Source organism: Oncorhynchus tshawytscha, linkage group LG14 (assembly GCF_018296145.1).
Source record: "Oncorhynchus tshawytscha isolate Ot180627B linkage group LG14, Otsh_v2.0, whole genome shotgun sequence".
NCBI classification, from domain to species: Eukaryota; Metazoa; Chordata; class Actinopteri; order Salmoniformes; family Salmonidae; genus Oncorhynchus; species Oncorhynchus tshawytscha.
In genome coordinates, this window is record NC_056442.1 from 58,397,699 (window position 1) to 58,413,666 (window position 15,968).

General features: G+C 45.4%; 1 protein-coding gene across 2 annotated transcripts in view; it reads right to left on the reverse strand.

The window, feature by feature from the left end:
* Positions 1 to 15,968, reverse strand: part of hnrnpul1 (heterogeneous nuclear ribonucleoprotein U-like 1) — a 60,260-nt gene that overhangs the window by 28,722 nt on the left and 15,570 nt on the right. For both annotated transcript variants that reach the window (XM_042297752.1, XM_042297751.1), the window contains exons 5-8: positions 11,847 to 11,920; positions 3,451 to 3,590; positions 2,037 to 2,136; positions 1,790 to 1,902 (exon numbers count right to left, since the gene is read on the reverse strand). In XM_042297752.1, the coding sequence (XP_042153686.1) occupies positions 1,790 to 1,902; positions 2,037 to 2,136; positions 3,451 to 3,590; positions 11,847 to 11,920 (427 nt within the window). The remainder of the gene's footprint in view (positions 1 to 1,789; positions 1,903 to 2,036; positions 2,137 to 3,450; positions 3,591 to 11,846; positions 11,921 to 15,968) is intronic.

Genomic DNA, 15,968 nt, shown 5'->3' on the forward strand with positions numbered 1-15,968 from the left:
TGTTAAACTAACTAACAAAGTCAACTAACTAACTATACTAACTCTAACCATCTACACACCTCCTCACTGCCAGTGTCAAAGTCCTGATGGAATAATAAAGTTATGTTTAAAGGCTCTCCGCTGAACTATGTAACTAACTAACTCTACTAACAAACTAATACTAACTCTACTAACTAACTAACTCTACCATACTAACTCTACTAACTAACTAACTCTACCATACTAACTCTACTAACTAACTCTACCATACTAACTCTACTAACTAACTAACTCTACTAACTCGACCATACTAACTCTACTAACTAACTCTACTAACTCACTCTACCATACTAACTCTACTAACTCTACCATACTAACTCTACCATACTAACTCTACTTACTAACTTGACCATACTAACTCGACCATACTAACTCGACCATACTAACTCTACTAACTCGACCATACTAACTCTACCATACTAACTTTACCATACTAACTCGACCATACTAACTTTACCATACTAACTCGACCATACTAACTCTACTAACTAAACCAACTAAATCTACTAACTAACTAACTCTACTAACCAACTAACTCTACCATACTAACTCTACCATACTAACTCTACTAACTAACTAACTAACTCTACCATACTAACTCTACTAACTAACTCTACCATACTGACTCTACTAACTCTACCATACTAACTATACTAACTAACTAACTAACTCTACTAACTAACTCTACTAACTCAACCATACTAACTCGACCATACTAACTCTACCATACTAACTCTACTAACTAACTAACTCTACCATACTAACTCTACCATACTAACTCTACCATACTAACTCTACCATACTAACTTTACCATACTAACTCGACCATACTAACTTTACCATACTAACTCGACCATACTAACTCTACTAACTAAACCAACTAAATCTACTAACTAACTAACTCTACTAACCAACTAACTCTACCATACTAACTCTACCATACTAACTCTACCATACTAACTCTACTAACTAACTCTACTAACTAACTCTACTAACTAACTCTACCATACTGACTCTACTAACTCTACCATACTAACTATACTAACTAACTAACTAACTCTACTAACTAACTCTACTAACTCTACTAACTCAACCATACTAACTCGACCATACTAACTCTACTAACTAACTAACTAACTAACTAACTAACTAACTAACTAACTCTACCATACTAACTCTACCATACTAACTCGACCATACTATCTACCATACTAACTCTACCATACTAACTCTACTAACTCGACCATACTAACTCAACCATACTAACTCTACCATACTAACTCTACTAACTCGACCATACTAACTCTACCAAACTAACTCGACCATACTAACTCTACTAACTCGACCATACTAACTCTACCACACTAACTCTACTAACTAACTCCACTAACTAACTCTACCATACTAACTAACTCTACCATACTAACTAACTCTACCATACCAACTCTACTAACTAACTAACTCAACCATACTAACTCTAACTACACTAACTCTACCATACTAACTCTACTAACTAACTAACTCTACTATACTAACTAACTCTACCATACTAACTCTACTAACTCTACTAACTAACTAACTAACTGAACTAACTAACTCTACTAACTCTACTAACTAACTAACTCTACTAACTCTACTAACTAACTAACTAACTCTAAGATAAATATTACTGAATGATATGATTATCGTCTCCCTATAGCTAGTAATGGGACGATCACTGTAGACAATACAATAACAAAGTATTACTCACAATGAAACAGCCGATGACATCATTCTCTCCAAACTTCTCTCCGTAGTCTTCAAACTTACAGTCAGAGGATTTTTTCCCTGTTCCTCCGTATCCAAACGAAAACGCTTCCTCACCTGGAATATACCGAAGCTACGTGTCAAACAGTGTGTCTGTCCGTCCGTCCGTCCGTCCGCGCGTGTGTGTGGCGGGAGTGCGTGCCTGTATGTGTGTGTTCGTCCACATGTGTTCATGTGTGTGCTGTCCTTACCCAGCTGTGTGCTACAGGAGTCCAGGGACCATCCTATCCGGACCACATGGGGATCAGGCTCAGAGGACGGGAGGTGCTTCACAGCTATCTCCTCTAAGATCTACAGCAGAGAGACAGACAGGTCAGTAGGAGAGACAGACAGGTCAACAGGTCAGTAGAGAGACAGACAGGTCAGTAGAGAGACAGACAAGTCAGAAGGAGAGACAGACAGGTCAGTAGGAGACAGACAGACCAGTAGGAGAGACAGACAGGTCAGTAGAGAGACAGACAAGTCAGAAGGAGAGACAAACAGGTCAGCAGAGAGACAGACAGGTCAGTAGGAGAGACAGACAGGTCAGTCGGAGAGACAGACAGGTCAGTAGAGACAGACAGGTCAGTAGGAGAGACAGACAGGTTAGTAGGAGAGACAGACAGGTCCGTAGGAGAGAGACAGGTCAGAAGGAGAGACAGACAGGTCAGTAGGAGAGAGACAGGTCAGAAGGAGAGACAGACAGGTCAGCAGAGAGACAGACAGGTCAGAAGGAGAGACAGACAGGTCCGTAGAGAGACAGACAGGTCAGTAGGAGAGACAGACAGGTCAGTAGGAGAGACAGACAGGTCAGTAGGAGAGACAGACAGGTCAGCAGGAGAGACAGACAGGTCAGCAGGAGAGACAGACAGGTCAGTAGGAGAGACATACAGGTCAGCAGGAGAGACAGACAGGTCAGCAGGAGAGACAGACAGGTCAGTAGGAGAGACAGACAGGTCAGCAGGAGAGACAGACAGGTCAGTAGAGAGAGACAGGCAGCATGCCTCTCAAATGGCACCCTATTCCCTATATACCTATTCAGACACCCTATTCCCTATATACCTATTCAGACACCCTATTCCCTATATACCTATTCAGACACCCTATTCCCTATATACAGTGGGGCTCATGTACACTATTTAAGGACTAGGGAACCATTGGGGAGGCCAAACGAAGACCCCACGAGCCAAGGGTTCGACAAGTCACATGGCAGTTTATCGTGAAGTGAATTTAAATTTTATTCCTCATCATATATATCCTGTTAATGTGTATGTGTACATCCTGTTCTGAGAAGCAGATACTAGCGTTCTACTCTATGGTGTGATGGAATGTTTACTCGTTATTTACACAGGGATTGGTCCTTATCGTAACTTGCAAAGTGACTAGTCAGTAATACATCCTGTTAATGTGTATGTACATCCTGTTGAAAGTGATTGGTCGGTACCATTATTGTGACTAACATAGTGATCGGTTAGTGTCATTGTCGTGACTTACACAGTGATCAGTCATTTACGAAAAGGGATCACAGCCGATACATCACGACACCTAGTCAAAACTAGTGCACTATATATGGGAATAGGCTGTAATTTGGGATGCGACCTATGGTTTTGTTTCTCTCTCCGTTACCTTCATCTCGTAGCAGACTTTGCCTTCGCTGACTCCGTAGGATGCTCTAGCTCCGGCCCAGAGGTAGGCAAAGCCCTCGACAGTCAGAGGGTAGCCGCTGTAATGATCACGGGACACCTTGAAGTGGAGGTCACAGTTATCTGTGGGACACGAGAGAGATAAGTACACTACATGACCAAATGTATGTGGTAACCTGGTTGACGAACATCTTATTACATCACGGGCATTACTATGGAGTTGGTCCCCCTCCTTTGCTGCTATAACAGCCTCCACTCTTCTGGGAAGACATTAATTTGGAGTTGGTCCCCCCTTGCTGCTATAACAGCCTCCACTCTTCTGGGAAGACATTAATATGGAGTTGGTCCCCCTTTGCTGCTATAACAGACTCCACTCTCCTGGGAAGACATTAATATGGAGTTGGTCCCCCTTTATAACAGCCTCCACTCTTCTGGGAAGACATTAATATGGAGTTGGTCCCCCCCTTTGCTGCTATAACAGACTCCACTCTCCTGGGAAGGCTTTAATATGGAGTTGGTCCCCCCCTTTATGTATGCTGTTGCATTGAGATTTCCCTTCACTGGATCTAAGGAGCCCGAACGATGAAAAACAGCCCCAGAACATTATTCCTCCTCCACCAAACTTTACAGTGGGCACTATGCATTGGGGCAGGTAGCGTTTTCCTGGTATCCGCCAAATCCAGATTCCTTCCGCCGGACTGCCAGATGGTGAAGCGTGATTCATCACTCCAGAGAAGGCGTTTCCACTGCTCCAGAGTCCAATGGCGATGAGCTTTACACCACTCCAGCCGACGCTTGGCGTTGCACGTGGTGATCTTCGTCTTGTGTGCGGCTGCTCGGCCACGGAAACCCATTTCATGAAGCTCCTGACGAACAGCTCTTGTGCTGATGTTGCTTCCAGAGGCAGTTAGGAACTCGTACTGAGTGTTGCAACGGAGGATCATTTTTACGTGCTTCATGGCCGATTAATTATGGCCGATTTCAAGTTTTCATAACAATCGGTAATCTGCATTTTTGGATGCCGATTATATTGCAATCCACGAGGAGACTGCGTGGCAGGCTGACCACCTGTTATGCGAGTGCAGCAAGGAGCCAAGGTAAGTTGCCTGTTACGCGAGTGCAGCAAGGAGCCAAGGTAAGTTGCCTGTTATGCGAGTGCAGCAAGGAGCCAAGGTAAGTTGCCTGTTACGCGAGTGCAGCAAGGAGCCAAGGTAAGTTGCCTGTTACGCGAGTGCAGCAAGGAGCCAAGGTAAGTTGCCTGTTAACAAAGCGATTGCAGCAAGGAGCCAAGGTAAGTTGCCTGTCACCAAGTGCAGCAAGGAGCCAAGGTAAGTTGCCTGTTCTTAAAGTGCAGCAAGGAGCCAAGGTATATTTTTGCCTGTTACGCGAGTGCAGCAAGGAGCCAAGGTAAGTTGCCTGTTAGAGTGCAGCAAGGAGCCAAGGTAAGTTGCCTGTTACGCTTGAGTGCAGCAAGGAGCCAAGGTAAGTTGCCTGTTACGCGAGTGCAGCAAGGAGCCAAGGTAAGTTGCCTGTTACGCGAGTGCAGCAAGGAGCCAGGTTTGCCTGTTACGCGAGTGCAGCAAGGAGCCAAGGTAAGTTGCCTGTTGCGAGTGCAGCAAGGAGCCAAGGTAAGTTGCCTGTTAGTGCAGCAAGGAGCCAAGGTAAGTTGCCTATTTAGATAAGTGCAGCAAGGAGCCAAGGTTTGCCTGAAGCGAATAAAGTGCAGCAAGGAGCCAAGGTTTGCCTGTTACCGAGTGCAGCAAAAGGCCAAGGTAATTTGCCTGTTACGTTATAAGTGCAGCAAGAAGCCAAGGTTTGCCTATTTGCAGCAAGGAGCCAAGGTCTGCCTGTTACGCGAGTGCAGCAAGGAGCCAAGGTAAGTTGCCTGTTTTGCCAGCAGTGCAGCAAGGAGCCAAGGTAAGTTGCCTGTTATGCGAGTGCAGCAAGGAGCCAAGGTAAGTTGCCTGTTATGCGAGTGCAGCAAGGAGCCAAGGTAAGTTGCTAGCTAGCATTAAACTTATCTTATAAAAAACAATCGATCTTAACATAATCACTAGTTAACTACACATGGTTGATGATATTACTAGTTTAACTAGCTTGTCCTGCGTTGCAAATAATCAATGCGGTGCCTGTTATTTTATCATCGAATCACAGCCTACTTCGCCAAACGGGGGATGATTTAACAAAAGCGCATTCGAGAACAAAGCACTATCGTTTCACCAATGTATACGTAACCAGAAACATCAATGCCTTTCTTAAAATCAATACACAAGTATATATTTTTTAAACCTGCATATTTAGTTAAAAGAAATTCATGTTAGAAGGCAATATTAACTAGGGAAATTGTGTCTCTTGCAAGCAGAGTCGGGGTATATGCAGAAGTTTGGGCCGCCTGGCTCGTTGCCAACTGTGTGAAGACCATTTCTTCCTAACAAAGACCGTAGTTCATTTGCCAGAATTGTACATAATTATGTTATAGCATTGACGGTTGCGCACAGCAATATTTAGATAAACGGTTCCGTATTTCACTGAAGGAATAAACGTTTTGTTTTCGAAATGATAGTTTCCCGATTTGACCATATTAAGGACCAAAGGCTCATATTTGTGTGTTATGTTATAATTAAGTCTATGATTTGATATTTGATAGAGCAGTCTGACTGAGCGGTAGTAGGCAGCAGCAGGCTCGTAAGCTTTCATTCAAACAGCACTTTCCTGTGTTTTGCCAGCAGCTCTTCCCTGTGCTTCAAGCATTGAGCTGTTTATGACTTCAAGCCTATCAACTCCCGAGATTAGGCTGGTGTAACCGATGTGACATGGCTACCTAGTTAGCGGGGTGCACGCTAATAGCGTTTCAAACATCACCCGCTCTGAGACTTGGAGTGGTTGTTCCCCTTGCTCTGCATGGGTAATGCTGCTTTGAGGGTGGCTGTTGTCGATGTGTTCCTGGTTCGAGCCCAGGTAGGGGCGAGAGGGACGGAAGCTATACTGTTACACTGGCAATACTAAAGTGCCTATTAGAACACCCAATAGTCAAAGGTATATGAAATACAAATGGTATAGAGAGAAATAGTCCTATAATTCCTATTATAACTACAACCTAAAACTTCTTAACTGGGAATATTGAAGACTCCTGTTAAAAGGAACCACCAGCTTTCATATGTTCTCATGTTCTGAGCAAGGAACTGAAACGGTAGCTTTCTTACAAGGCACATATTGCACTTTTACTTTCTTCTCCAACACTTTGTTTTTAAATTATTTAAACCAAATCGAACGAGCTAAGCCCCACAAGGGTGCGTTCTGAGCCCTCTCCTGTACTCCCTGTTCACCCACGACTGCGTGGCCATGCACGCCTCCAACTCAATCATCAAGTTTGCGGACGACACAACAGTGGTAGGCTTGATTACCAACAACGACGAGACGGCCTACAGGGAGGAGGTGAGGGCCCTCGGAGTGTGGTGTCAGGAAAATAACCTCACACTCAACGTCAACAAAACTAAGGAGATGATTGTGGACTTCAGGAAACAGCAGAGGGAACACCCCCCATCCACATCGATGGAACAGTAGTGGAGAGGGTAGCAAGTTTTAAGTTCCTCGGCATACACATCACAGACAAACTGAATTGGTCCACTCACACAGACAGCATCGTGAGGAAGGCGCAGCAGCGCCTCTTCAACCTCAGGAGGCTGAAGAAATTCGGCTTGTCACCAAAAGCACTCACAAACTTCTACAGATGCACAATCGAGAGCATCCTGGCGGGCTGTATCACCGCCTGGTATGGCAACTGCACCGCCCTCAACCGTAAGGCTCTCCAGAGGGTAGTGAGGTCTGCACAACGCATCACCGGGGGCAAACTACCTGCCCTCCAGGACACCTACACCACCCGATGCTACAGGAAGGCCATAAAGATCATCAAGGACATCAACCACCCGAGCCACTGCCTGTTCACCCCGCTGCCATCCAGAAGGCGAGGTCAGTACAGGTGCATCAAAGCTGGGACCGAGAGACTGAAAAACAGCTTCTATCTCAAGGCCATCAGACTGTTAAACAGCCACCACTAACATTGAGTGGCTACTGCCAACACACTGTCAATGACACTGACTCTACTCCAGCCACCTTAATCATGGGAATCGATGGGAAATGATGTAAATATATCACTAGCCACTTTAAACAATGCTACCTTATATAATGTTACTTACCCTACATTGTTCATCTCATATGCATACGTTGATACTGTACTCTATATCATCGACTGCATCCTTATGTAATACATGTATCACTAGCCACTTTAACTATGCCACTTGGTTTACATACTTATCTCATATGTATATACTGTACTCGATATCATCTACTGTATCTTGCCTATGCTGCTCTGTACCATCACTCATTCATATATCCTTATGTACATATTCTTTATCCCCTTACACTGTGTATGACAGTAGTTTTTTTTGGAATTGTTAGTTAGATTACTTGCTCGTTATTACTGCATTGTCGGAACTAGAAGCACAAGCATTTCGCTACACTCGCATTAACATCTGCTAACCATGTGTATGTGACAAATAAAATTTGATTTGATTTGATTTGACATCTTTCATTATTTATTTCAGACTAAATAGTGTAACGGTTTTCTAGTGGTGATGAAGGAGAGTCGGACCAAACTGCAGCGTGTCGATTGAGATTCATGTTTAATCAAATAAAGAAACACGAACACTACACAAAACAATAAACGTAATCGAAACCAAAACAGCCTATCTAGTGCAAACTAACCGAGAGTACACATAGGACACTAAGGACAATCACCCACGACAAACTCAAAGAATATGGCTGCCTAAATATGGTTCCCAATCAGAGACAACGATAAGCACCTGCCTCTGATTGAGAACCACTCCAGACAGCCATAGACTTTGCTAGATAACCCACTAAGCTACAATCCCAATACCACCACCAAAACCCCAAGACAAACACACCACAATTACAAAAACCCCATGCCACACCCTGGCCTGACCAAATACATAAAGATAAACACAAAATACTTTGACCAGGGCGTGACAGAACCCCCCTAAGGTGCGGACTCCCGAACGCACAACCTAAACCTGTAGGGGAGGGTCTGGGTGGGCATCTGTCCGCGGTGGCGGCTCTGGTGCTGGACGTGGACCCCACTCCATAATTGTCTTAGTCCACCTCCTTAGTGTCCCTTGAGTGGCGACCCTCGCCGCTAACCTTGGCCTAGGAAACCTAACAACGGGCCCCACTGGACTGAGGTAGCTCGGGACCGAGGGGAAGCTCGGGACCGAGGGGAAGCTCGGGACCGAGGGGAAGCTCGGGACCGAGAGGAAGCTCGGGACCGAGAGGAAGCTCAGGACCGAGAGGAAGCTCAGGACCGAGAGGAAGCTCAGGAGTGAGAGGAAGCTCAGGAGTGAGAGGAAGCTCAGGAGTGAGAGGAAGCTCAGGCAGGTTGATGGATCTACCAGATCCTGGCTGGCGGTTCCGGCAGATCCTGGCTGACTGGCACTTCTGGCGGATCCTGGCTGACTGGCGGATCCTGGCCGACTGGCAGATCCTGGCAGATCCTGGCCGACTGGCGGATCCTGGCCGACTGGCAGATCCTGGCAGATCCTGGCAGACTGGCGGATCCTGGCCGACTGGCAGACTGGCGGATCCTGGCAGACTGGCGGATCCTGGCCGACTGGCAGTTCTGGATCCTGGCAGACTGGCGGATCCTGGCAGACTGGCGGATCCTGGCAGACTGGCGGATCCTGGATGAATGGCGGATCTAACTGATCCTGGCAGACTGGCGGATCCTGGTCGACTGGCGGATCCTGGTTGACTGGCAGTTCTGGCAGATCCTGGTTGACTGGCGGATCTGGAAGAGTCTGGTTGACTGGCGGATCTGGAAGAGTCTGGTTGACTGGCAGATCTGGAAGAGTCTGGTTGACTGGCAGATCTGGAAGAGTCTGGTTGACTGGCAGATCTGGAAGAGTCTGGTTGACTGGCAGATCTGGAAGAGTCTGGTTGACTGGCAGATCTGGAAGAGTCTGGCTGACTGGCAGATCTGGAAGAGTCTGGCTGACTGGCAGATCTGGAAGAGTCTGGCTGACTGGCAGATCTGGAAGAGTCTGGCTGACTGGCAGATCTGGAAGAGTCTGACTGACTGGCAGATCTGGCGGCGCTGGGCAGCCTGGCGGCGCTGGGCAGACTGGCGACGCTGGGCAGACTGGCGACGCTGGGCAGACTGGCGACGCTGGGCAGACTGGCAGTGCTGGGCAGACTGGCGATGCTGGGCAGACTGGCGGCGCTGGGCAGACTGGCGGTGCTGGGCAGACTGGCGGTGCTGGGCAGGGCTGGTGGTGCTGGGCAGACTGGCGGTGCTGGGCAGACTGACGGCGCTGGGCAGACTGGTGACGCTGGGCAGACGGGGGGCACTGGCGGCGCTGGGCAGACTGGCGGCACTAGCTGCTCCATACAGACTGACAGCTCCTTGCAGACTGACAGCTCCTTGCAGACTGACAGCTCCTTGCAGACTGGCTGCTCTATGCAGACTGACATATCTGGCTGCTTCATGCAGACTGACATCTCTGGCTGCTTCATGCAGACTGACATCTCTGGCTGCTCCATGCAGACTGACATCTCTGGCTGCTCCATGTAGGCTGACAGCTCTGGCGGCTCCGTGCAGACTGGCAGCTCCTTACAGACTGGCAGCTCCTTGCAGACTGGTAGCTCCGTGCAGACTGGCAGCTCCGTGCAGACTGGCAGCTCCGTGCAGACTGGCAGCTCCGTGCAGACTGGCAGCTCCTTGCAGACTGGCTGCTCTATGCAGACTGACATCTCTGGCTGCTTCATGCAGACTGACAGCTCTGGCTGCTCCATGTGGGCTGACAGCTCTGGCGGCTTCTTACAGACTGGCAGCTCTGGCGGCTCCGTGCAGACTGGCAGCTCCTTACAGACTGGCAGCTCCGTGCAGACCGGCAGCTCCGTGCAGACCGGCAGCTCCGTGCAGACCGGCAGCTCCGTGCAGACCGGCAGCTCCGTGCAGACCGGCAGCTCCGTGCAGACCGGCAGCTCCCGTGCAGACCGGCAGCTCCTTACAGACTGGCAGCTCCTTACAGACTGGCAGCTCCTTGTAGACTGGCTGCGCTGAACAGGCGGGAGACTCCGGCCGCGCAGGAGAGGAGAAAGGCTCTGGCTGCGCTGAACAGGCGGGAGACTCCAGCAGCGCTGTAGAGGAGAAAGGCTCCGGCAGCGCTGAACAGGTGGGACGCACTGTAGGCCTGATGCGTGGTGCTGGCACTGGTATGCCGTGCATGCTATGCCAAGCCCACACCTTTCTTTCTACTCTGTCCAATACATCCTCCACACTCTCAGACTCAGCACTCTGCTTCGCCGACAGCTCCAATTCCATCCATGGCTCTGCCCAGGGTCCTTGTCCGTCAAGGATCTCCTCCCAAGTCCATTTATCCAAAGAGTGCAGCCTCTCCCAATGCTACTGCTGCCTCTGTTGCTTCTCCTGCTGCTGCTTTGCCTTTGCTTTGCTGCTGCTGCCTTTGCTGCTGCTGCCTCTGTTGCTTCTCCTGCTGCTGCTGTTGCTGCTGCCTCTGTTTACCACGCCGCTTGGTCCTTGGTTGGTGGGTGATTCTGTAACGGTTTTCTAGTGGTGATGAAGGAGAGTCGGACCAAACTGCAGCGTGTCGATTGAGATTCATGTTTAATCAAATAAAGAAACACGAACACTACACAAAACAATAAACGTAATCGAAACCAAAACAGCCTATCTAGTGCAAACTAACCGAGAGTACACATAGGACACTAAGGACAATCACCCACGACAAACTCAAAGAATATGGCTGCCTAAATATGGTTCCCAATCAGAGACAACGATAAGCACCTGCCTCTGATTGAGAACCACTCCAGACAGCCATAGACTTTGCTAGATAACCCACTAAGCTACAATCCCAATACCACCACCAAAACCCCAAGACAAACACACCACAATTACAAAAACCCCATGCCACACCCTGGCCTGACCAAATACATAAAGATAAACACAAAATACTTTGACCAGGGCGTGACAAATAGATTTTTATTTATGTATTAAGTTAATATAAAAAAGTGTTCATTCAGTATTGTTGTAATTGTCATTATTACAAATATATATACAAATATCGGCCGATTAATCGGTATCGGCTATTTTTTTTGGCCCTCCAATAATCGGTATCGGCGTTTAAAAATCAGAATCGGTCGACCTCTAATCAAAATGTCAAGTCAATTAAGGCAAGGGAAACCATTAAACCATGACATGAAAAGTCACAGAGATCTCTCAGACGTTACTCACTAATGACCTGTGTGAATACCTATTTTCAACTGGAGTTCTCAGATGTTACTCACATGTGTCCAGAGCCACCAAAGTGTCATCAAAGTCCTCCTCCTCCTCTTCAGCAGGGGGCTGGGGCGACCGGGACCTGTACACAAGACTGACAGGTTAGTCTTCCAATCACAGCACTGGACTGACAGGTTAGTCCTCCAATCACAGCACTGAAGACTGACAGGTTAGTCCTCCAATCACAGCACTGAAGACTGACAGTTTAGTCCTCCAATCACAGCACTGGACTGAAGACTGACAGGTTAGTCTTCCAATCACAGCACTGAAGACTGACAGGTTAGTCCTCCAATCACAGCACTGGACTGAAGACTGACAGGTTAGTCTTCCAATCACAGCACTGAAGACTGACAGGTTAGTCCTACAATCCCCAGCACTGGACTGAAGACTGACAGGTTAGTCTTCCAATCACAGCACTGAAGACTGACAGGTTAGTCCTACAATCCCCAGCAATGGACCGAAGAATGACATGTTAGTCCACCAATCACAGCAAAGGACTGAAGACTGACAGGTTAGACCTTCCAATCACAGCACTGGACTGAAGACTGACAGGTTAGACCTTCCAATCACAGCACTGGACCAAGCTAAGCGTTTAGAACTGTGTTTTAGTTAGGGACATAACTAACCTTTACCAAACTACCAAGAACAGGGCATGAAATGATCCCGGAAACATTGTTATAGCAGCAAAGGTAGTACCGACTCTCTGTTTTCCCCGTTTACTATCTACTGAACAGGACCCAGGTGAGATGGAGACCAAGGCAGAGATGTAGTAGTAGTATAAGTATTCATATTTGTAGTAGAATTAAGAGTATTATTAGCAGTAGTAGTAATAGTAGTAGTCTTTACTTTTCCACAAGTACATAAGAGTAGTCAGCCAATTAGAAAAAGTAGTCAGTTCCTTTTATGAGGGTGGAGACATCACAAACGGGAACTTTTAATTTCTAACACGTGGACCCAGAACTTAATTACGCAGCTGACCAAATTAAACAGCATTTTAGTGACGGCAACAATTTAGTGACGCCAATCCACACTTTGGTTTTGGGTAGAAATGTAACTGCCAAGAAAACCCTTTTATTAGCTGCTAGGACTAAAAACGTTATTTTACTCAGCCGGCTGGTGGGGTCTACATGACATGTTTTGCAGAACGAGCCCTAATTTGTTGGCCTATGGTATATTCTAATGACTTGACTTCATCAGAAAATTGCCAAGAGTGGTGCAAAGCTGTCACCAAGGCAAAGGGTGGCTACTTTGAAGAATCTCAAATATAACATATATTTTGATATTTTGACATAACACTTTTGCTTACTAGATGATTCCATATGTGTTATTTCATAGTTTTGATGTGTTCCCTATTATATCTTCTACAATGTAGAAAATAGTCCAAATAAAGAAAAACCCTTGAATGAGTAGATGTGTCCAAACTTTAGACTGGTACTGTATGTGATGGTAGAGTTTGAAAAACAAACACCCACTGGATTAATGAAAAACAATCCCGATATTATCCTGCCATTATAAGCATAGTCCACTTTGTACTTAACATTTAATTGAGAAGGTTTTTAAAGAAAGGCTTTCCATCGACCAGAAGACTGTTTTCATTAGCGGCATCGCTAACGGCTACGCAAAGAGGTAGTCGCACGCGCCGCACACAAACAGACGCGCGACTTAAGATAAACTTATTAATTAATTTTCAATCAATTCAGTTGATTCCCTACTAAGGTCAATAAAAAAAAATATGTATATTGTTGAATTCCGTTTTAATGCCTGGACTTGATTTTTTTTAAAAGCCTAGGCCTTATGCAAACAAGGGAACTAAATGAATGGTTTCCTTCACCGATGCGATCCGGGAGAGTGGCTCACTTCAGCGTCACTGTCTAGCGAGGCCCTGACATCCTAGGAAAGGAATCCTGGGAAATCCTTTGGTTTACTGTCCTGATGTGACACTATGGACATATAACCACATGGTAATGATTAAAGAATAGCAAAGGGATATAAGAGAGACTTTATTCTGTCGGTTTGACACTTTTTTAAATAAAACTATTCAACACTTCCTGTTCGGTCGCCAATCAACACACAGTAAATAGTCTACTGTACGCCAATCAACACACAGTAAATAGTCTACTGTACGCCAATCAACACACAGTAAATAGTCTACTGTACGCCAATCAACAAACAGTAAATAGTCTACTGTACGCCAATCAACACAGTAAATAGTCTACTGTACGCCAATCAACAAACAGTAAATAGTCTACTGTACGCCAATCAACAAACAGTAAATAGTCTACTGTACGCCAATCAACACACAGTAAATAGTCTACTGTACGCCAATCAACACAGTAAATAGTCTACTGTACGCCAATCAACAAACAGTAAATAGTCTACTGTACGCCAATCAACAAACAGTAAATAGTCTACAGTACGCCAATCAACAAACAGTAAATAGTCTACTGTACGCCAATCAACACACAGTAAATAGTCTACTGTACGCCAATCAACACAGTAAATAGTCTACTGTACGCCAATCAACAAACAGTAAATAGTCTACTGTACGCCAATCAACACAGTAAATAGTCTACTGTACGCCAATCAACACAGTAAATAGTCTACTGTACGCCAATCAACACTACTGTACGCCAATCAACACAGTAAATAGTCTACTGTACGCCAATCAACAAACAGTAAATAGTCTACTGTACGCCAATGTACGCCAATCAACACAGTAAATAGTCTACTGTACGCCAATCAACAAACAGTAAATAGTCTACTGTACGCCAATCAACAAACAGTAAATAGTCTACTGTACGCCAATCAACAAACAGTAAATAGTCTACTGTACGCCAATCAACACAGTAAATAGTCTACTGTACGCCAATCAACACAGTAAATAGTCTACTGTACGCCAATCAACACAGTAAATAGTCTACTGTACGCCAATCAACACTGTACGCCAATCAACAAACAGTAAATAGTCTACTGTACGCCAATCAACACAGTAAATAGTCTACTGTACGCCAATCAACAAACAGTAAATAGTCTACTGTACGCCAATCAACACAGTAAATAGTCTACTGTACGCCAATCAACACAGTAAATAGTCTACTGTACGCCAATCAACACAGTAAATAGTCTACTGTACGCCAATCAACACAGTAAATAGTCTACTGTACGTCAATCAACACAGTAAATAGTCTACTGTACGCCAATCAACACAGTAAATAGTCTACTGTACGCCAATCAACACAGTAAATAGTCTACTGTACGCCAATCAACACAGTAAATAGTCTACTGTACGCCAATCAACACAGTAAATAGTCTACTGTAGTCGCCAATCAACACAGTAAATAGTCTACTGTACGCCAATCAACACACAGTAAATAGTCTACTGTACGCCAATCAACACACAGTAAATAGTCTACTGTACGCCAATCAACACAGTAAATAGTCTACTGTACGCCAATCAAACACAGTAAATAGTCTACTGTACGCCAATCAACACAGTAAATAGTCTACTGTACGCCAATCAACACAGTAAATAGTCTACTGTACGCCAATCAACACAGTAAATAGTCCAATCAACACAGTAAATAGTCTACTGTACGCCAATCAACACACAGTAAATAGTCTACTGTACGCCAATCAACACAGTAAATAGTCTACTGTACGCCAATCAACACAGTAAATAGTCTACTGTACGCCAATCAACACAGTAAATAGTCTACTGTACGCCAATCACACACAGTAAATAGTCTACTGTACGCCAATCAACACAGTAAATAGTCTACTGTACGCCAATCAACACAGTAAATAGTCTACTGTACGCCAATCAACACAGTAAATAGTCTACTGTACGCCAATCAACACACACAGTAAATAGTCTACTGTACGCCAATCAACACACAGTAAATAGTCTACTGTACGCCAATCAACAAACAGTAAATAGTCTACTGTACGCCAATCAACACACAGTAAATAGTCTACTGTACGCCAATCAACACAGTAAATAGTCTACTATACGCCAATCAACACAGTAAATAGTCTACTGTACGCCAATCAACACACAGTAAATAGTCTACTGTACGCCAATCAACAAACAGTAAATAGTCTACTGTACGCCAATCAACACAGTAAATAGT